Genomic DNA, 23,944 nt, shown 5'->3' with positions numbered 1-23,944 from the left:
AACTTTGTACTACACCTTTGTATTATCTATCTGTAACACACAAGTAAGAGCCAACCCTTCTCATCTGGAATTAAGTGGTCTGGGTTAAAAAAGGATAACAACATAAAAGCGTTAGGAGCGGTCAGAAAAGGATTTAGGATTACCCTTCATGCATTCCCAACCTGTACCTCAGGGCAGGGTAATTAACTTTCTTCTTTAAATCAACAGTAAAAAATGGTACAAACCTGAGGAATGAGTAACACTCTTGTTAGTGTTCACCTTCAAACTCAGTATTTTAAGTAGATTCTCAGCAGAATAAAGGAAACATTTAAGTAAAAACAGACATACATTAAAAAAAAAGTTGAATTCCTGGGATTTGGCACTTGACAAGAGAGTATAAACTTCACTAATTCCTGCAATCCAAGATGACTACACTACAACTTCCTGCGAGACGTACCATTTCTAACTCAAAGAACTCGGGTGGGTTGCAAAGCCTGCCACCCCTCTCCAGAGGAACGTTTCTGTTCCCTGCGGTGGAACAGAACTGTGTCTGCTATCTTCTTTCAGGCGAGTTTTCTACAGCAAGCTCCTCTTGACAGAGGGGGTAAATAACTCTAGCAACAAATACACCTTGCCAGAATCCAGCACTAGATCTTTCCAACACTAACGGAACCAACCAACTCCAGCTATTGAGTATGGCAGTATTTCACAGTGTTGGCTTCGACACAGGGTGAGCTACTGAACGTATTGAGAGTGAGCTAGTAAAGGCTAGAGAATGTACTACAAAGTAAGAGAAGAGAACAAAGTCCATGCTAATTTTGCCTGCCTATATCAGTCTTTCAGTTTGCAGCTTAACACCTATGGGCAAATTATTACACAGATGATCCTAGCACGTGTTATGCTGCTGCTTAGAGGTGGTCAAATTGCCATCTATCACAGAGGTCAATCCCTGTGTCCCAGTTTTCTTGCATCGCTTCAGCTGTTTCCTCTTGTGTCATTTTAGACTTTGTTGGTAAGGTGGTTGCTGTGTTTTAATTGATTAGCCTAGCACAATGGGATTTTGACAAATGATAAAATACTACTATAGTATACCTGCTTTTGAAGATGCAGATATAAAATACGAACTCTGCATTAGAATAATTTATTTCCTTGGAAGAGAATCAGACTACCTGCATTCCTTTCTTCCTTTCAACAACAAACACTCTCCCAATATTAAAATGACCTGGGTGGAACCACTCAGCTAACATTTTTCAACCATTAGCAAATGTTTTCATAGTGCTACTGTTGAAAGGTAAAATTTTTTAAAAAATATTTTTGTTAAGATTCTTAAAATGCTACTATCTACTACAAAGACTAGGTCAGAGCAAGGGGCAAACAAGAAAAATCTAAATATTGACTTAAATTATAAGTTACCTGGCCACAAAATTCACATCTCTAAGCTCCTAAAAACATGACTCCATTTTTGAAGTGCTTCTTGAAATGCAAGCTATATTGTGTGCGTTCTGCCAACACAACAATCCCACGAAATCAAATTTTGATTAGAAAGAAAGAAGTAACACAACAGTGATGAGGAGATCATGATATTTCTAAACACACATACAAAGATATACATACACCCATATATTACCAATCTCAAATAATCACCTGTACAAAATCTAAAGGTCATATAGGGAGGAGGGAGGAAGATGCTAACTCCCTTCACCCTGTGAGTAAATACAGCCAAACATACGGTGTACTTTGGAACCTAATGTCACATTGGGAAAATTTTAAGATTGTATAGGTGCATGACTGGTATACGATTGATGAATTAATCACAAAAACATGTGAAAAGTAAGTATCTAGCATAAGATAGTATAACATCAATATGTAACACAAATACACAATTCCTGTTTTTATATGTGTCTGTACATATAGAGGGGTTTTATTAATACACGTTCAGGATTGCTGAGCTGCTTTGCAAGCGGAAAGTCCAGAAGTGAATTAGGCAGCTTATACGCCAGCTTAAGCCTTTACAGCGCATCACACAATCTTATATTCCAAAGATAGCTAATGCCTACTTTAGTCCAAAAAAGTTACTCAATTTAAAATGGAGATTTCGATTCCCCATTCAGATCAGAAAGCTGAAGTATCACTGGCAGGCTGTTTGGCTGGGAAAAGAATCTCTTTGAAGCCACTCATGAGTTTGGAATGTACAAATGAAGGCTGTATCCTAATTCAGCCAGACAAGGAAGTAAGGACATAGCTTTAAACAATCATGTGGTTACAATGGCTTCAATGGAATGTGATATTCTGATATTATGTGCGGCTCAAGTGTTTTTTAAATAAGAACTTGAAGTAATCAAACTGCAGATGAAGGAGTCGGAGTACTATTAAAACCAGCATGCATCATATACAATACTTTTTACATGCTGTTGTAACTGAAACATTCAAAATGCATTTCTCATCTCATCATTTACCCCAGTTCAGAACACACTGCACTTTTGCCTTCTACAATACAGATGTATATTGAGTTTATGCTCACTGTGAGAAATTCACCCACAAAACTGTGTTTCCTGCCCATTACTCTCATTAGTTTATTTCACTTTTCATTACTCATGAGGCCTACCGCATGGTAAGTCAAACCTATATTAACATTTTTTTTATTTCCAAGTAACTCATTTGAAAGAAAAATAACTAAAGAGTGGTTAAGCATTCCTTTGCTCTATGATTTTTAATTTTTAGGACAGGTTTTTTGTTGTGTTTGGGTTTTGTTTGGTTGGTTTTTAATAACATCACGTTATAGGGCATACTAGTACAGCAGGTTCATGGTTGGGGTCTTCCAGCACCAACACATATAAGCATAATTTAATTCTTCAAATATACCTTTATAAGGTTTTATAAGTAATCTTAATGGAACTGTTCACATGCAAAATTAACTAATAATGACGTGTTTATCACATCTTGATCTTTACGCAATACCATTTGGCTTAGGAAATTTAAATTAATTCTAACTGCTGTTATTTAGGTTTTTATAGAAAAATTTCTAGAGAAAAACCCATTTCTTCATTCAACCACAAAACAGAAGAGCAACTCTGTATATGCCTTTCAGTTTTTCACTAAAAATATTTGAAAATTATTTTCCTTACCAAAAAGTCTAGTTAAAAAGAACGGCTGCAACACATATCTATCTATAGATACGTACAGAATATGTAACGTGTGTGCATATGCCGTAATGGTCCCACAAGCAGAGTGTAGGCATCTGCAAGCATCATATTTTGCACCATTTTTACAGTTTATTTCAGTATAAGGGGCCTCTAAACTAATAAACAAACAAAGCCAAAAACCAAGGGGTTGGTAAAAAGATAATCACATACAGATGTGTCATCTGTATTAAGGCAGAACTTGAATATAATTTGATCAGTGCCATTCTCTGGTACATAGAAGGGGCCATCTAGTAGCTAGAAAAGCCATTATCATAGGAAATCCCTTCTACTTCATTGACAATACAAGATAAAAGCTTCTCAGATATGGTCAGGTTTGCATGGTCAGCTAAAAAGAAAGTAAAAACAGCTTTCCACTCCCACTTCTCCAGGGAAGGCTGAATATTAGGCTATTAGGTAGTCAGATACATTATTTTATAGCTAGCAAAGCCCTTGGGTAATAAAGAATGAGTGCAACTGCCACAGGCAGCTTTACAGGAAATTGTGTGAAACAATGACAGATGCTCCAAGAATTGTTTCAAAACAAAGAAAGCCAGGAAGAGCAGTGTGTCAGTGAGGGTATTTTGCTCATGAACTATGTTCTCTAGCATGCTGACAGAAGCTACATGCATAAAAATTATATTTTGAGATTATGTGCACATATGCAGACACACAACCATATGAACGCAACATTAAGTAATTCTATCCGTAACTAAAAATCTTAATAAATATGTATTTCTATTGCCATTCTCAAAAACAGTTGGAAAAGCTTTCCTCATTTAACAGAAATTGCTTGAGAAGCTGACTGTGAAAGAAAGCTCCAGGAGTAAGTGACAAAATTAAGGCTTTCATATAAAACTTTCCAAAAAAGTTGAAGTCCTTTTTTAAAAAAAAACACTCAGGCATTTAAAATACTAAATCTCATAAACCCTCAGTTGAATTTAATAGTTTTTACTCACTTCTGAACACAGGACTTACATCACCAGCTAACTTCGGAGCTAGATTTTAAAAGCCATGGATGGTTGTAAGACAAAAAGGCACCAAGCAGGATCTTAAAGAAACAAATAATGGCCAACTCCAACTGAAATAAACATGAAGTTGGTGCCTAAACATGCCTGAACACCCTACAGGTAGCTACCTGCATACTGAATCACACAGATGCTATTAACTGCCCCCAAAAACAAGTTTCTCAAGATTTTTAGCTACAGTGAAAAATTATCTTACAGATTTAGCAACAGCAGAAGAGAGATGAGTCTTTTACACAGTTCAGTTGGCGATCTGCTTGCTTTTGGCAGAATGACATTGATCTTACTATTTTGCTGTGCCATCTGACTGTTCAGTAAGTATGGCTGACTCTCTCTGATCTTCTGGTTGTTTGGTGTGTGTAACTAACCACATCTTTTCCTTGCTTAATATATGTTTACATTTCCAGTGTACTTCTTGTTATAAACTGCTTTAATCTATATATTTGCTTTAATATGCTACCAGTGCAGTACGTAAAAATTCATTTGACTGGCTTTTATAGAGACCTTTATAAAAAGTAATAATATTTAAAAGCTTAACTGTAAAATCACACCAATAAAGTCAGCTTAGTGCTTTCCAAAACAAAGTAGTGGAATTTCAATAAAGTATGCATCTGCAAAGTGTAAAGACAGGTGAAATTACTCTAACATCGCCAACTGTGTAAGCACTTCATTTCAATTGTGATTCTAATTGTTTATTAACACTTACAGAAAACATTGTTATTTTAAAAAGACTTTGGTCCAGATTATTTCTTCAAATTTTAAACTTCGTCACTTAAAGAGTAGTGCTTAACCCTCCTAAAAGACCTCTGAAATTTTTAAAGCGTGAAACAACGGTATCTCAAAACCTCTTGTAACATGACATAGTGAAGAAAGAACAATATCCCCCTGGCTCCAAAGGCGGTGGAAGCCAAGCAGTCTTAGTTTAATCTCTTGAGTTTTGCATCAAGGAAATTTTATGCTCAGCTTTGTTAAAGCAGTCCACAACAAAACAGGGAGTGGGAAAAAAAAAAGCAGCACACCTCCAAGTAGTAGACAGGTCACACAAGCATGTAACAATATAAAGCATGCCGTCAGGAGGCAGAAAAGCATTATGGCAGTCTAAAATAAAGTAATGCTATTTTTAACTTTTCGTTGCTGTTGATTGCACCGTACCAGAAATAGATTCTAAAATAAGTAGGGATGTTTGGTGAAGAGTTTATTGGTCCATCTGTTCTCCAGGAGAGTTAGATTTTTCTGGAATACCACACAAATGGCAAAGCTGCAGTATACAAAGCTGTTCTTAAAAATAAATAATATATAATCAAAAGCACTTTCACAAGAAATACGCCATAAAAAAAGTCAGTCCAGTCTCAAAACAGTGGTTTACAGTTTTCAACTTGAACAAAATGAAAATCACCAACCTAACACTCTTATTCCCAGTTCTCTGTTATGACAGTATGTCGTAAAAGGATTGACTAGATTATTTTTTAACTCAAAGTATATCGCCTCCACTCACACCAAACAGTCATTCAAATTTGGAACATTAAATAGATTTTTCTTTTTATACTCTTGAACTAGTCATTTACATCCAAAATGAATCGTCAAAGGTTATAAACGCTACATAAAGGGAAAATGAGAACACAGCTGAAATTACCAGCGTATGTGTGACATGATTGTGAACATTCACGTTTTTGCAAGAAGAGTGGCCTTAAGAAAAATGAAGTACAACAGAAAATCCTGCTACACTGCACGTTTTATTACATATTAAGAAAACATTCACTATAATAGAGGAAGAGAGATTTAGTCCCTTTGACAGTATTAGTGTTATCTCCTGTAAATAAAATTAAAATGCGATGCACAGGGTAGGGAATGGATAATTAAACCCATTGGCTAGTAGAATTTCTCAGTCAACTGTTTTGCAAGATTTAATTCCTTCATTTAGAATAGCTGTTTCTACGGTAACTTCCATCAGCAAGATACTTATTTCTTATTGTATTAATCATAAAACTCAACAGAAAGTCCTGCAGGTTTGGATTAAACTGTATTAAACAGGTCTGTGTGAGTAGTTTATACATTGCTCCAGCTTACTTTAATTAGTTCTTTTAGTTCTCTCATTTACACAAACACTACAGCTACTTAAGTATCTCTCCTGAGATCACTTAGCTTCCCCTTTGATTTCTTCACAGTATTGAGACACAGTCCTTAACTTCTTAACTTCGCATTTAAAAGAAACGTCACAATTATTAAGGCTAAATAATGAGAATTAGAAGAAGAGGGGCTAACAGCATGATAACAAATTCTGTTACCACTATGCTACTAAAAAAAGATGAAAACCAGAACTCAAGGCAAAGAACCGCAGTACAGTTTCACAAGAGTTAGTGACTGGATGAGGAAAACAAAAAAAACAACACACAAATGAAATTCAATATAGATAAATGTACAGAAAAGGTGAAGGAAGGGGAAAAAAATAAAATTTCTCTCTTAGGGATTCTGGCTTCGAACAAGGTATTACTGGCCAGGAAAGAAGTTCTTAAATCTGTAGTAAACATTTCTACAGAGGTACATCAGTTCAGAAATAACAAAAAAATCCCAAACAAAAACCACAACAATGTTCAGAATTTGGAAAGGGATGCAGAACAAACAGAAGATACCACTGCAACAGCCCAGAAAACCAAGAAGTATTCATATAAAACCAGGTGCCACTCTGAATCTCCTCAATCTAAAAGAAAGACAGTAGAAATAAGAGATGCACAAGGAGGTAACAAGAAAGATAAGAAATAGGGAATGGTTTCCATATAAAGAACAGCTAAATCCATAAGGAGTCTTCATTGTGAAGGAGATTAACTGAACAGGGAGCGAGCAGACATGTACTAAAATCAAAAGGACTGAGACAGAAAAGGCTATAGATAGCTACATTCTCTCCTTCATACACGAAGTAGGAGACCTAACAATACACTAATGAATGAAAAAATTAAAACAAAAACCCTAGACTTTTTTCCACCCATCATATAGATGAGCTATGGTATTAATTACCAACAAGTATTTGTGCATGCTGAAATTCTGTGTGGGTTCAAACTCAATTAAACTCACAAAAGAAAAATTCATCAGCAGTTGTTAAACACAAAAATATGTCAAGTTGTATTGCCAAAACCAGCAGGAAGCTGACCAAGTGTACAGAAAAATAACTGTATTCTTGGCATGACCTTACAGTCTTCCCTAAGCTGTTCCACTTTCGACCACTGCTGGAGACAATTTTTACGTTAAGGGATTATTTAAGAAGAGTATCTGGGTATATTTCTTTTTAAGAAACTAGAAGCGCATAATAGCAGACAGCTTCCTGAAACATCCAGAGTGAGTATAGTGCGCTGCTTTTTATCTTACTTGGTTAAATGTCACATCTGTCTCATGGCTGTGTCCAAAGCAGACAGGATCTGAAACTCTTCAGGCAACATTTCTGCTTCTTCCTAAATTCAATCTTTTTCTAGGAATTGGGTGGGACAGTAAATAATTTCACTATATGTCCCTGTGCTAGGGAACTGTTCTTCAAAACACCAGCTCATAAATGTGATTTAAGTAACATTGCATGTGCACACAGACATGTTTCTACATCATCTGAAGACCAATAAAAAGATAATTCTGTACATTAGACATCCAATTCCATAAATTAGACTGTTGGATCCTTCAACAAGAAAAAAAAAAAGAAGATATTTTCATGTTCTTCCTTCAGATCTTCTCCATCAGCTTTCCAGTCAACAGATGGAAATTATATAATTAAATGTACTGGTATCATCATCCAAAAAACACTTGCAGTTCTCCATGTCTTTAACAGCTGGTAACATGAAGAAATTAAAAAGAGATGAGATCCCTCAAAGATGACAGAAAATTCCCTTCTCTAGTGGGAAATTCAGTCTACCCCTGAATTACCATCTTGTCCGTCTAATATTCTTCTCCTAACAGTCCTGTCATGACTGCAGTCAGAGTGGCCACTAGGATTAGTCTCTCACTCTCCCATGTCATGTCATGAATCATGAGACCGTATTTTGGAAGTCCTTGAATGATTCACATAGCTACCTACAAGGTGGTGGCTCCCACTTCTCATGGAATGCCCTCCCCCCCGCCCAGGAGGAAATTCCAAAAGAAGAATTGTCACCATGACATTCAGACTGATTAAAAAAAGAAAATCAGAGGAGGTCAATTGTTTTCCATGCAAGCTTCAATTTTCCCAAATATTCTGGGATCTAGTAATGCACTGCTGAACTTAAAGATGGCAATCACTACACAATATACCTTAAGAAAACTTCTTTTCAGTCCAAATCTGGTTCTCAGAAATCCACAGAAAACTTGAACAAGAATAAAGGGTGGACAGAAAAAGGGGAAGTCTACTAATGTAGGAAGAAAACATCTTGAAAGTCACACACAGAAGAGGTTCACATAGACATTGCTAAATCCAGTGATGCATGAGGAATGAGTGGGATGTTTTCCTTACAGATCACCAAGGATCAAAAGGCATTGCCACAGGAGTGATTTGAGATCAGAGTATACTTCATCTGCAATTCCCTGGATGGATGAACCCTGACCAAAGTATTGACTGAAGTAATTCTACACAAACACAGCTTCAGGATTTAGAGTGCCTTTTTTTTTTGTAATGTAAACTCTTTGTAATGGACATAAAGTACTACTTTTAGATTAGCTTAAATCCTGAAGAACAGTATCCATATCCAAGTATTACAATGGCAATTCTGCAGAGGTTTAATTATAACAAAGCAGTTTGGACAGCATGTTTTTACCACAGAGGCAAGCCACGATTTGGTCCCCTGCTGCAATGACAAAACGTGATGTCAGTAGATGGCAGTATGAAGCATATTATTGGTAAAGAAGATCAGTTTGTCAACACTCGAAGAGATGAGCTTTATGCTGGGCACCTGGAAAAAAGGTCTACTCCTTAATAAAGCTAAGACTGAGTAATTACTATCAGGGTAAAGTCTAGGGAGACTAAATGCAGTCTGATCTATTACGAGTATTTTTTATGTTTACTGATTTGTCAGAAAGAGAACTTAAATGTAAAGTCTGCTATGACTGACAGTGTGAAAAAGAGGACTGCCTACATTGTAAGTCAGAAGCAAGAGAGCCATACAAGCAGATATATCTAACCTAAAATGAATTCAGTCAGCTCAGACCCAAACACAGCAAGTGGTTCCAGTTTTCTTTGTCAAAATTTTATCCAGTGTTTGCTCACTTGTCCAGGATTTCTCAACTTCCTAAGTGCGTACACTCAGCACATATAAAGTCACTTCTCTGTCAAACTTGGAGCGCTTGAAAGATGCCCAGCATTTGTGATTGAGAAATGACCTGCTCCACACATGCTCTTCACCCTGCCTCAGGCGTAGACCACATATAACTTGTCTGAAGTTCAGACTGAAGGAACAAGGTGTACTGTGCAAATCCAAGCAGGAGGACAGGAGGCTTTTTCCTGAGGTTTTGCCCTCCAAGTGCAACATTCCTCAAGAACTCACCCCAAAATCTCAGTTTGAGGGAGGTACGCAGGCAACTGATCACCCATCTGTTGCCAGAACCTCTTCCTCCCTATCCATCCTGGCCCACTCTTCTCAATGAAAAAGCTACTTTTTCCAATATCAGATTTTTCAAAGACGAAAAGTAAAAGCCTAGTCACCAGTCAATACTTCCTGCTACAATGCACTCAGAGAAAGCATCCAAGATTAACAACCAGTCCCTTCTTAATACACTTTACTAATCAAACTCTATCCAGTTTGTACCACGAAACATAACTGCTCTAACTGCAGCTCTTCCCATTCTAGGCAGGTTTCAAAATAAGTATTACTGAGCTCAGGACAGAGTTCAGTTACAGTGACTATGTAGGAGAAAAGAACGAACCCTCAGAAGCAAACAGAAAGGAGAAAGGTGGAAAGAAGTAACTCAACAACCTCAGTGAGCATTACTTCTGTACTTTCAACAATGGACTGGAGCCATACTTTAGAACTTCTGCTTTACTCAGTTGCCAAGTAAATTGAAGCTAACAGAGTTCATTAATGATGATATATTTTAAGATGTATCCAGTCTGTAATTACTGTACATCAGCAGATTGGTCCTCTGCAATGTTCATTTTAGTCATTAAAAGGACGGCCTACAGCTCACTGGTTCATTATTAAAAGGAAGAACATAGGTTTGTTTATATTACTAGTCCTACACAGAAGAATTTGTTTATATAGCCTTATTCAGACTATATACAATATACCGAGTATTTATTCCAGTTCACCATCTTCTAAACTAGCAGTGAATTAATACCAAAGACAAGCTACTTTAAAACTGTGTTATTATCCTGAATCTGAAAATTTAATAAGCCAAATCACTAAAAGCATTCAGAAACTAATTCAGCTTTCTCTTCAACTTTATAAATGGTTCCAGCCAATTATTTTTTTAAAAATAAGCATTTCCATAACTTTTTTTGATATATCGGTCACAGAACAGTCCATTTATACCACATCATCTGATGACTTCTTAAACAAGCAACCTGACTGCACAATGCCTAACGGATAGCGTGGTATTGCACAAAGATGACATTATTTTGCAATATTTTAAAATACTTGTTTTCTACAGACTACTGCGAGGCACAGAACACTGTGCTAGCATACCACCTGCTACGGCTCACACTGAAGAGAAGTCAGTCAAGGTATATGCAACCAAACCTGATTAAGAGGAAGACAAAGACTGGGAAATAAAGATTTGGGGGATGGAAAGGAGAAAAGAGAGTCTGAAATCATGATTTCAACCAGTTAAAATTAACAAGATCACAAATATGGCATTCATGCTTGAAGGTGTGCTAGCAGACAGACTGACCAAGAATGAAATGGTTCCACACTGGCTAAAAGGGAGAAAACCCAATCAATCAAACACACTGCAGTACAATTCCATTTTAGTCCAAGTCTTCAGAAAATAAGGCTTAGCAAAAATTTTTTAAGTGAACATAAGTCTTAGAAAACAGACTTTCAGAATAAATAACCTAGATAACTGTTCTGAAACAAAGTTGTATTTCAAGATTAAGTTATTTTAAAGAGGTATAAAAGTGTCAGAAAAATAAATGAAAAAGGTATTATTGTTGACTGAAATAATTCAACGGAATTGCTTTCAACTGAAGTTTTCCTTCCTATTTTTGGAGAGAGATTGAACAAGTTTTTAGCTTTAGGCACCAATTTTATTTGGGAATATGAGGAAGTATATTTACGCCTGAATTGGACTGAAAACAAATCCCACAGTGCCACTGTTTTTGCAGAACGCAAAAGACCACATACTGCCTACAAGGATTTTAAATCAGTTTAAGCACAAAATCCAGCTTGATTTTCAGAAATTCAAGAGAGCTGACATCTCTTGTTTGTGGAGGTTCTTGCAGTACAGTAAGCAGAGCTATAGCTGTAACTACAATTATAGTTGCAACAGATTTAAGTATTCAAAACTAAGGCCCTCTAAATATCTACAAAAGCCCTTAAGTCAATTCATTACTGATACAGTAAGTGACAACACTTGTGTTTGGCAGACAGTGCAACTGGGAGTCCTGACAAATCTAATTAACAGCACATCAGGGGCACTTAGTTTATCCTTTATATACAGTGCCAATAGTGAGTGTATAATGAGAAAAGGAGCTTAAACATTAGTGGGACTTCGCTAATTGGTCACCAAGTCCTGATTAAGCCAGGCTTCATATATAATTATTGAAGTTCAAGCATCTGACACAAGTGTATCCAAAAACACTTAATGAAGATACTAAGTCACTTCTAAACTATATAAATAAAAATAAGGCACAAAAAAAAAATAAAAGAAACAAGACAACAGAAATACGCAACTCTGAGTTTCTTGAACTACTTGCCATTTGTATACCCCTAGTCCAAAATATTTCAACCATTTAAATAACTGTATTTTTTAAAAGTTACAAAAGTGTGAAAAATAATGTAGTGTCTAAATTACATTAAATAATGCAAATATCTGGAATATATGTAGGCATTCCACTAACCTTATATATACACATGTAAATATTTGTATATACAATAAATGTGGCCAGCAAATAGTAACTACAAGAGAAGGTTTTTACAAAATCCAGAAGTTAAAGATGACAAGAGGAGCTTTATAAATTTGTTCATTTACATTCATTAAATCAGTAAAAAGATCCTTAACTTCAAAATTCTAGAGATAACTGATCTGCATTATGAACTGGAATCCACAAAAGCATATGCCACCATATCCCCCCCAAAATGGTGAAAGAGGTGACCTGAACTGTGTAACTGGCTGCACATGGAAACACATATATCCCAACACACATATCTCGTATATCCTGGCTTCCTCAAAATCCTACAAGGAAATGGTAGTTGTAAACATACACTGAAAATGGATGGATTCAGAGTATTTCAGAAGGAAAAAGGCAACCCAAAGTCTCAAACACCTCACCAAAACCAAAGCTGTGAAAGCTCCATGATAGTCTGTGACAGCACCTTGAAAATTTCTACTGGCTCACGTACTGCACAGGAAAACACAACAGAAAGGGATAAGAATTCTGCTAACAATTCATTTCAAACTGGTAGATGTTGGGCGGTGGTATCTTGCTTCTGTGTTGGAAGCTCACTAGGAGACAAACAACTGGAGCTTACATCATCCTTTTACAAGACTCTGCCATGCCAGATCACCAGCCTTTGCCAATTCTGCTGTATACCCTCCTGCCTCATACCATCCTCCCACATTTTGGAATTTCTATATGAAGTGAGGGACCCACAATCTACATTGTGGCAGCCAGAGACACACAGACACTCCAAAAGACACCGTGCAAACACCACGATAAATTGCATTAGCAGCAGTCCCGTTCTGAGATAATGCTGCATCCATACAAAGAGGTCACTGCAATAATACAACCCCTGTTATCAAGACAAAGGCAAAGAAGGAATTTCAAACTCATGTCTATCAACAAAACACAAAATAACCACCGGACTGAACAACCAATGGCACACCTATCGACATCCCTTATGTTTTATCTCAGCTGTCTGGCTCACTTCCACGCAGTCAAACAGCTGTGTAAGATACTCTACAGCATCATTTGAGTCAGCTGAAGTGGGTATATGCAGCACGCCAGACGCCCTGCTCCAAGGACATCTTACCAACACAACCCCACGTAGGGAGTCTCGCTGTTGTTCCCAGGACTTTATCTTGATTGGCAAGGGTCAAGGAATCTGAAGAATCGGTGCCTGGAGTTGCTTTGCCACTGCCTTTCTAGTGCTTTTACCCGAGGAAAGGAAGACGAAAAGGTTGGGTCATTATCAGGAAGAAAGTAGTCCTCAGTGGTAGCTGCTACCAGTATAGCAATCTAGCTTCCCGTTTCATTTATTGAAGGACATTCACAAAAAGTAGCAGCTGTAGCTACATACCATAATGTAGAACCGTGCAGAGGTAATGCAAACTGGGTCATATATTTAATATAGTCAATGAAAATTTTACAGGATGCTCTGTGAGAGTTCTTACCATCTTTGAAAAAACAGTTTTATTATTTTCATTATTAAATGAAAAACATCAGACAATGGAATACAGAACACTCCTTAATTTATAGCTTATCTAGCAAGTTACTTTGGTAATAAAGCACATGAATATTAAGACCTTCAGTCCAAAATGCTTTTTTCCTGCACAGTGTGCTAACATTTCAATCAAGAATTTTACCTACAAGGTCCTTGGAGTATGACACAAACAAAATAACCCAAGACTACCAGTAGCATATATCTGCAATAGATAATAGTAATTAAAATGGTAGTGCTTGAATAGCATTTTCCCCAAACCATCTTAATAGTATCCTTAAGTAACCCTAAGTTGTTAATAATGTTTTACTGTCTTCCATCTATAAAAGATAAAAAAAAGTTGTACTTATTAATGGTATTAAATTAATATACTTGAATATAATTATATTAAGTTACTTTAAAACATATTTATAAATATAAGCATACTGATATCAATGACACCAGCTTCTGCTGAAAAATGCATCTGAAACCACTTATTTTATAGTATGTATTCTACATCTATTCCTTCCGCTAAAATATGAATACAGACCATATTCCATTGGGTACACTACCCAGTATTTCAGAGCAAGTAAGAATTAAGTCAGCTTTAGCACACACAAGGTTTCCAATTTTAAAAAACAAACAAAAAAAAAACCCGAACAGAACCAAAAGACCAACCAACCAACCGCAGACACAATACACTAGCTTGGTGTATGATTTTACTGAAACCATAAAGAGACTGAGAAGAAACTCAGCAAAGATGAACACAACATTTCAGACCTTAAACCTCAAAAATATGAAAATATTTGTCTGGGAACTAAGCCTCTTAAACTGAAATAGAAAAGCTCATTTTTAAAGGGGTAGGAAGAATTATTGAAAAATATGCAGTACTTTTTATTATTCAGTATTTCTATCACATTTATTTTGACAAGTCAGGAACAAGCACACATTATTTAACATTAAATCAGATTGATTTTCAGTGTTTTCCTTCCTCGTCTTTCCTCATTTACGAGGGTGTTAGTTGGCAACACTGTGCATATATATTACTATAGTATCACTATACACCATTTTCAAGAAACACATACGATCACATCACTGAATTTTTAAAAACTTGGTTAAAATACAAGTACACAACTTGCAGAATTATAACAATTTATATGGCTTATTAGTCTCAAATTCAAGAAAATAAAACCCTCCAGTTTTAAATTGAGACATTCTCACTGCATTGCAGCGAACTGTACATGCACAATCAATCATTTACCACTTCTCAGCTGAGGAATTCAAATCTTATTAAAAATTTAAATAGATCACTTGCACTTGTTTTTACCATGCTTTTACTGAATTATGTAATCATTTAATGAAACACCTTAATACCATTTGCAAAAGACATTATCGGGGTAATGTCGTGTGCCAGGACCAAACCTCCGTACTGATTCAGAGAAGGTGCTCCAGCCCTCGATAGGCACTAGTTCCACCAGTTTCCAATTCCCCCTGGCACAGCACTGCAGTTCTCCAGGGCTCACTAAATCTGCTGGTTTCATGTGAAGATACAGTTCCTACCATGGCAGAAAGTGAATGCAGCTTGCAACATGGCTTGCAACAATGCTGAACGTCAATTTTGGTATCACTGATCTAGCTGTTCCTCGGATAACTCCTATGACTACTCCCAGGACACTGAAGGCAATGATAATTTCCAGGATCTCAGTGAAAAAGCAGTGCCTAAAGTGTCTGCAGTCTTCAGGTTTTGACGGCACTGATTAATGCCTGATTTTGATGCTTGTGAAGAAATTAACACAGCTATTGAGCAAAACTGGGTATGGATGTACTGACTGAACTCTGTTACAGTGGTAAAAGTTCACGGATTAGATCTAAGGGGGCAGAGTTGACATGCGAATGCTTAGGATACTGTATTTATTAAGATACAGTCCACACACTCGTAACTCAGAGATTTCTGTGTTCTATCAGCATCACATGAGGTTGTCATAATCAGCTGTCTCATGGGACAGTAACAAACAGAAATCTGTTTGGAAACTGAAATTAAAGAACTATATTTCATCGTAGCCTAACTGTAATTCCACTCTTCCAGCCGCACTGTTTCAAGTGCGCAGAGGGTAATGTGGCTACCTAGATACCGTTCCTATCTTACAGTCTTCTCACCTCGTAACAAAAAGAAAAGAAACAAACTCTACTTCAAATATATTTCACTGATGGAACTTTTTTTTCTTCTTAAGGCTAAAAAAAACCTAACAGACTTTTGGAAGAGGGGATGACCCATCAGTTATTTAAGCTACAAAAAGCAACAATTTTTCTTCACACATTCTTTACGTTTAAGCAAATTAAAAACATCTTAACAACTTACGTGAAGTTGCTCATACAGTTCAAAACAAACTGATTTTTTTCCCCCTAATTTCCTACTACACACCAAGAAAACAATCACTAACATAATTAGCACAGATTCTTGCCTAAGATGGTCATAATTTTTTTTGTCAGAAAGATGTTTAACATTTTACAGCAGTGCTTTCTGAAACCAAAACACCCCATACAAAACTTGGAGAGTGATTCTGAATAGACTGCAAAGATGAATTTTCACCACACAGTGGAAGGCACTATCAATGCCTCGTATCAGACAGATTCCATAATCTCCGAACACACAGCTCTCCTTTAGGAAGTTGTGTCGATAAATAAGCATGTTTGCCATTTTCCAGCAGCAGCATGGAAATGTATTTTAAACCCGCACTGCTGTAAAACAGACAATAAAACATGAAGAATTATTTAGTAAGTGACACATAATATTAAAGATACTCGGGAAATAAAACCCACAAGTTCTGCGCTAAATTTCCTGTCAAAAGCATCTGGTTCGCACCGTAAGCAAAACAAAGCTGCATAGGGATCTGGCTGTAAATGCCTCTGCTGTTCCCTCACTCCTGAAAAGACAAGAAAAGCTCATCTTGCACATTGTTTCTAATACTGCCTCGGAAGGTCATCTATTGTTCTTAGACCTCCTTTTCACATCTCAGGCCTAACTAGGTCACGGCCACTGCCATGCTCCACTTAATCTCTGACTTCATTCTAAAATCACAGACCCCCCCCTTGCTCTTCTCCTTTAATGCCATTCACAAAAATCACAGGCCCTGAATGAATTTACTCCTTGAAAGCAGCCGCATGAGCTTCAACTCCTTCCCTGTTTATTTATACCCAGTCCAAGATGTTTCAGTATATTCCTGAAATACATTTAGTAACTCGGGACGCTGGAAATGTGAGATGACTAACTTTGCCACAAGTGGAAGTATAAAAGCAGACTTTGGAACCGTTCGTACTTCTTTGCCAGAATGAGACCCGCTCAGTTTTTCTCCATTCAAGGAGGGTATATATCTATATACATCTATCTATCTTTCCCCATTGAAGGAGAATAGTGCATGCATTTTCAACACGAACTACCCATTCCCAGACTTCAACCTAACTCTGTATATACCTGCAACTTATTTCTAGTACTTTCTATATTAACATGGGTTTAGCTACTATTTTTTAGAACACCACTTTTTTGGTTATGAAGGCATTACCCACAGTGCTAAAATACCTAAACACTCTCAGTTGGCCTCTTCTACCTGCGACTGCTCCTTATTGCTTTATCTACAGTGAGCGGCTGCTTAGACCAAGAGTTTCACAAAGAATTCATATGGAATTAACGTGAATCACTTAATTTGTGTAAAGATAGTTTTTTGTGCTCTACTGAGAAAGAAAGCTTAAAAGGTTAAATAAAAAATATCTGGACAAATTAGTCCCTAAATGTTGGAGTGGGAGACGGACCCGGAGTAACGATGAAATCTCAATATGAGTATAGTCGTTCTCCCCTTTATTCAAGCTTACAGAGTATATATAGACAGATGCCAAGAACACGCGTCCGCAACAGTTTTATAATTGGCTTACAGCCTCTGTTCACGCGCCAAGGCGGCGAGTGTGATTGGTACAGAGCTCTTGTGCACACACAAGAGCACTTCTCCTCTTCGTGGATGTAGCTCCTTCTTGTTTACCATTCCACTGTCTCTTATCACAACAGGCTTTCAAGGACAGTTAACGGTTTCCTCTGAGCCTTTCCCCTCATCAGAGACTGGGTTGCTCACGGGAATCAGATCGTGTCCCTTGTTACTAAGTCATTCCTCCACACCTAAAGCCTCCTGCTATTTGCTGCTACTGTCCACAGTTGGCTCTACTGCCAACTTTTGCAGCCTTTACTACCACCTTTCAGTAAGATTAGTTAACATCAGTGATATATTTATAGCAGAAAAATTAACAACCTAAACCAACACAAAGCTTATCTCAAATTACACCATAGCTATTATTGCTAAATAAATGCTTTTCAAATGGTGTATATCCATAGGATCTATAGTGACAAGTACTTTATAAAAAAAAACAAACAAACCAACAACCCACACAAACCAACAACAGACATTATCTTCTTCAAATGAAGAGTCTATCCTTCCACCCTAAAATTCTCTATAAAAATGTCAGTTTTATATACAGGAATACTTTAAATACAATTTAAGTGCAACATGAATTCACTTTTTGTAACATGTTCCAGACCAGTTATTTATGTGCATATTGTACATATATTTACAGGTGTAATTATCCTCTAGAGTTCACCTCACTGTAAAGCGATTTGGTGTTATACACGTGTAAATAGCACACAGGGCCTACTAATCTGCTAGAATTCTGAAGTAACGATACCTTCCATGCCAGTGCTGTTGCTGTTTTTGACAAACACTGTCTACTGTATCAATGCTTCAGTTCTTAAACTGATACACACCAGAACAGACATGAGACTCACAAATACATTTAATCTGAGCACTAAGGCTGCAGTAACGTTGATAAAACAAATAGCTTTTGCTGAAAGGAGCTGTCTCCCTTTTCCAGAAGCTGGAAAAGACACCACTTCTTATGTCACTTTAAGGAATTAATCTTCCAGAAATTTAAACTAGAACTTGGTGCGATCAGAAAAGCAGCAGAGAAAACATGAGGGAGGAAGATGGTTACGTGCAGCCAGGACAGAGAAAGGTATGGAAAAACCTGGACCTTTCAGTGGCCTCTTGCCATTAGATCGATGTGAAACCAAAGGTGAGACATACACAGTGTAAGTCTACTTAGCCACAAAGAGTAAATAGCAAAAAAAGAGATATCCCCATGCTAAGTTAATGCTTTCTGTTCTTAGAAAGGAGACAAATCCATGTTTAATTACTGCATTACATCTTAAAAACAACCTGGTTAACACAAAGTTTGTTACAGAATTAAGCCAACCATTTTTATAGTATTACACTGTAACAGAGGTAAGACGTTTCTGTTGTAAGACAACAGAGCGCGATAAAGAGATGAGAGGGAGAAGGTATGTATGATCTACAGAATGATTTCCACCCGTACCTACAGCTGCCATCAGACACGCTGTTGTGACTGTAGCTATGCTGGATGAAGAAGTTGCCACCCCACTTCATCTCCACTTGCTCATTACCTTCAAATCTTCCAGCATAACTGCATGTTTAGTCACTTCCTAACCCAGTTCTGTCAAAATGATTCCCGTTAGAAAATCTGTGTTTCAGCTTAACTCAGATTATTTTTGACAGAACTTGTTTAGCGGATGACTATAAATGCAAGTACCAGAAGATCTGAGAACATTGTAACCTTTAGAGCTAGGAGAGGAAATAGCAGCGAGCAAGTGGAGACAGCTAGCCCTTTTCCATGGTTTTGTTGCTGAAGAGAAGCGCATTAATCAGACGTGTAGTTCTGATTTGTCAGCCTGCCTAATCAGTGAAAGCTGTATATCAAGGCTGGCATCTTTAAAGAAAATAAATAAGTAAATCTATATACTACTTATTTTACTGCTTAAAATGTCAGGTCGGGGTTAAGCATCCAGAAATTCAAATAACTTGTTATAACTACCTGGAATTCTGTTGTATAATGAGAGAAACAGGCAGATGCTATTCGAAAGGTACCAAAAAATGTGATATTTCTGTGGAGTTTAGGGATAAATACCAACCTCACCTTCTTATCTTAAATTATCATAACAAGACCTGAAAATTTACTTAATTGCTTTCTATGTATTACTGATGTGAACAAATAGTGTCTGTGTTTTTTACTTGTTACATGGTAAAAGTAGTGGAAAAACTACCACCAAAATGCAGCATCAAATTACCATCATGTAAAATACAACATTGACAGGAACAGTACTTCATATGTAGATCACCTTACCTTTTATTAACAGGCTTCTCATCCTTGTCATAGGGTCTTATGAACCATTTTCCAATTCTTACGAAGTTTTTATCCATCAAGCACCTAGAAAATAATGACAGCAACAATTACTAGTTACATCTTAAGATGTAATTAAAAGCAGTCTTGGAAGACAGTAAATCTAAGGGATTAAGCAGCTGAATTCCCATCATACTGAAATCAACTTTGTAGCTTTTTGGTTCCACGTAACTTTGCCACTTTCCATTTTCCCACGCTAGTCATAGAGAATCACTGTCCGATCTCATGATGCAGTCACTAATGCTGATCTTCACATATGCATTTTCCCCTCATCTCTGACAGAATCTTTTCTGCTCCGTGCTACTCTTTTTGCTGAATGATCCATCATCCTATTTTTCAAACTCCTCTTCTTGAACAAAGACAATTCATAACACTGATTCTCTTCTATACAGTGTTTCTCTCAGACTTCATGATAAAGAATAGGCATTCCTGTATTTTTGGCACGTAAATGGCATAGTACAGTATATGAATGACAGGAAATCATATTAAGCAAATTTTAACAATGAACCATTTTTCCTTCACATGATCCGCAACATGATTTCAGGTGTTGAAACTTCCACAATTACTGTTTCCTCTCTCGGAAAACCTCACTCCAAACATACTCTCACATCACTAAATTTAGAGCAATAAGTTACCCATTTTCTGTGGTCCCTTTAGAAATGCATGATTTCTTTACAGAAACTGTATATTCTGTGGCTTTAAAAAACCTAACAGTGAGGAAGCAAAGTGATCAATAAACAGTTTAGGTTGGCAAGTTAAGGAGTACTTGATGCCCTCCTAAGTCCACCTGTACAGATGAATCACACTAACAATATGCCAACACTATTTAAGTATATGCTTCATACATTAAAAATGCAGTTGAACATACTGCCCAAGGGATCACATACAGAAAACTGTTATGAAGGAATATTTTTCATTAAGGTAAATATTATGTTTCAAAAATTCTGAAAGCCGGTTGTTTGTTGCTAGTGGTTTATTTATGATTACAAGCAATATACGAGCTTTCCCTATACATTTCTTATCAGTATTTATTTAGATGGAAGAACTATACTTCTCCATTCTTCAAAGCTTTCCAATAGTTTATTTCTATAGCAGTTGCTCGAGATGAGCCAAAAGAAAACAAATTAAAAAAAAAAAAAAAAAAAAATCACATGAAACCTTCTGGGAAAGTCCATTCTGCAAGGCTTAGAAAAACTGTGTGATCTATACTTCAAAAGCATACCTAGAAGACATAGATAGGAAATGGACAACAGAAAATATAGATACTAACATGCTCCTAATTCTTCTGTACAAAGTTGGCAGGGTTTTCCAAAGTTAAAGCTAGGCTGAAGAAAATTCTAACAGCACTTTCTTGATTAAAGCAAAAGGAATCCAGCTTAGTTGAATATACCAATATTTTAAACTGAATATGAAAGCTAAACCAGCAGAAATCTAAGGACACTGCTCTTGTGCTGGTGGGAAAAAAGTATGCTTCAGCAACTGTTTCCCTAGGAAATATTTGCTATCAGAGAAAGTCTGTCAGTGTCAGCGCACTTTACACAAACAAAAGGAAGTCTGTGAAGTTTAAATCAGATCCCTAAAGAAAATAATCTGTACTAGCAAAAAAAATAATAAACTCTCTCCCATCACATACCTACACTTCAATGCCACATCGTGATGCAGGTTTAACTGCCACGAACTAATGCTGCTTTCCTAGAAAAAAGTCTTCATGGGTAGACTTGCCCTCAAAAATCAGCCTAAAGTAAATCACAGGTTATTTAAGGTATAATCCCATATGAAATGGTAAACACGACTGCAGAAGCATCATCTCAAAGATTCGTCTGAGCAAACAACTAATGACAGTACGGCATTATTTTTGCTGTAGCAGCACTCAGTGGTAACTAGTCTGTAACAATGAACTTGCGTAAAAAACACCACCAAAACCAACAAAAAAGCTGGTCGTAAAATCCCGGGTGAGTATACACTTGAAAGCGGTTATTTAATCATATGAAATAAGGACATAAAATGCTCTGAACTCCTTGGCCCACTTCTCTAGTTAAGGCTGAGTGGTATTTTCTTCCTAAGCAGCACAGCTGTTAGAGCATTTCACTGTCACTTGACCTCTCGTATTTCTGATTTTTCTATTAAATAAAATGACCTGACAAGGGCAGACTAATGATTATAAATAATACCGTAATATTTTAAGTATTATTTCCTCAGATCTTGTAACATTTCTTAAATTGCCAATTAAGAAACTTCTGATCTCTAATTTGGGTACTGAGGAAAAAAAAAAGAACGTGAACAGTTGCATAAATACCCTTTCTTGCCCTTCCCAGGGCTGACTTAAAACAACACCCCCCCTCCCTTCTTTTCCTAGTCACAACTTCCCGTATTTCCACCGCGGGTTTCACTCAGTCCCCCCAACCCCTCGGTGAGGCGACGGGTGGGGGAGGAGGGGGGGCCGCCTACACCACGGTTCTTCCTGCGGCCATTCGCTTCCCGCCGCAGGTCTCTCCTGCCCCTTCTCCCGCAGCCGCCGCGCTCCTCCCCGAACGCGCCGAGCGGCGGTGCGCTGGGCTCCTCCGGCGGCGGGAGGTTCGCTGTGGGACAGAGCCGGCTGGAACCGGTTCGGAGCGGCACGCGGCAGCTGGCGGCCTCCTCCCGCCCGTCCCAGGGAGGCCGGCGCTCCTTGAAGGAGCTCGGTTACCCACAGCGAGTCAGGAAGACCAAACTGCCCTGTTAAGAAAATTACATCTTGGTGGGACACAAGAGGTTACTGAGAGAAAATCCGTCCTTCACTCGCTGCAAAATAAACCAAAAAAAACCCCGCAACAAACCCCCAAACCACAAAACTTCAAGCACAGGCAACAGCCCTGACACTTTCTGACAAGATCAAGAAGAAATTCAGGACTTCTTTTTTATTAATCAAGCTTTTCCGAAAGACAGGATAAAATGGGTCTTTAAAAAGAGAAAAAAACACTTTAATTTTTAATAAAGCCTACACACTTACTGCTATTATTTTAAATGAAATAATTATCATATTAACTTAGGATTTGGTATGGCAAACAAACAAAAAAAACCCACCCCAAAGCGTAAAAGTTAAAATAAACTCAGCTGTAATCCTGTAAAAGTGAGGTAACAACTGGATAGCGATTTGGTAAACCGTCACCCGAAGTCACCTGGACGACTGTTTCACTAAAAGACTCCTCCAACCAGGCCACGGAGCCGTGCCTGCCTGGCAGCTCCGGCCGAGGAGCCGGTGGGTTGGCACCGCGTCCAGCGCCGGGGCAAGGCCCCGCTCGCAGCCGGCCCCGCCGCCCCAGCGCTGCTGTCGGCACGCGGCGAGAGCCCGCGGGGACCCACGTCTCCAAGGGCAAGAGGCCGAGGCCGTGGCAGGAGTCAGATCGGCTCACGGTGACCGGGAGGGAGGCGTTCAGCGAACACCTCATGTGTGATGACCAACAGTGTGTCAAAGAGCACTGCTGAAAGAAAAAGAGCTCTGAAGACTTCTCACTCACAGCTGGACAAAACAATTCTATTAACTCTGCCAACTGATTTCAGTTCGGTTATTAAAAAAAAAAAAATAATCAAAAATTTACTTCACAAGCTTGAAAAGGTCCAATAAATAAAAATATCCACTAGGAATCATACTTGAAAGTCAGTTGGCTGGGTACTACAGATTGATAAACATGTATAAAATCATCTTTCCCTTTTATACTGCAAAGCTACACAAGAACTAGTGAACATTCCAGACTAGGAATTTCATTTTTATACTTTTATTCACTCTAAGTAGTCTATTACTTCCGTAAAAATCCCCGAAAAAGAGCGATGAGACAGAAAGCGGGAAATACAAAAAACACTCCTTGTACCTGCGTGCATGCACCCAGGGAGCCATTCAAACTTCACGCACTAGCAGATGCGGACAGGTAACTAACAGTCAAGGGGACAGTTACTGCACTCATGGAAA

At 37.7% G+C, this 23,944-nt stretch overlaps 1 protein-coding gene across 1 annotated transcript in view; it reads right to left on the bottom strand.

Moving 5' to 3' along the window:
• Positions 1 to 23,944, bottom strand: part of MED13L (mediator complex subunit 13L) — a 200,567-nt gene that overhangs the window by 79,995 nt on the left and 96,628 nt on the right. Inside the window, exon 4 of the mRNA XM_059827587.1 lies at positions 19,942 to 20,025. Within this exon, the coding sequence (XP_059683570.1) occupies positions 19,942 to 20,025 (84 nt within the window). The remainder of the gene's footprint in view (positions 1 to 19,941; positions 20,026 to 23,944) is intronic.

The sequence above is a fragment of the Gavia stellata genome, chromosome 21 (genome assembly GCF_030936135.1).
Source record: "Gavia stellata isolate bGavSte3 chromosome 21, bGavSte3.hap2, whole genome shotgun sequence".
Lineage (NCBI taxonomy): Eukaryota > Metazoa > Chordata > Aves > Gaviiformes > Gaviidae > Gavia > Gavia stellata.
The sequence above is the reverse complement of the archived record's forward strand: the minus strand, read 5'-3'. Positions and strand labels throughout refer to the sequence as shown.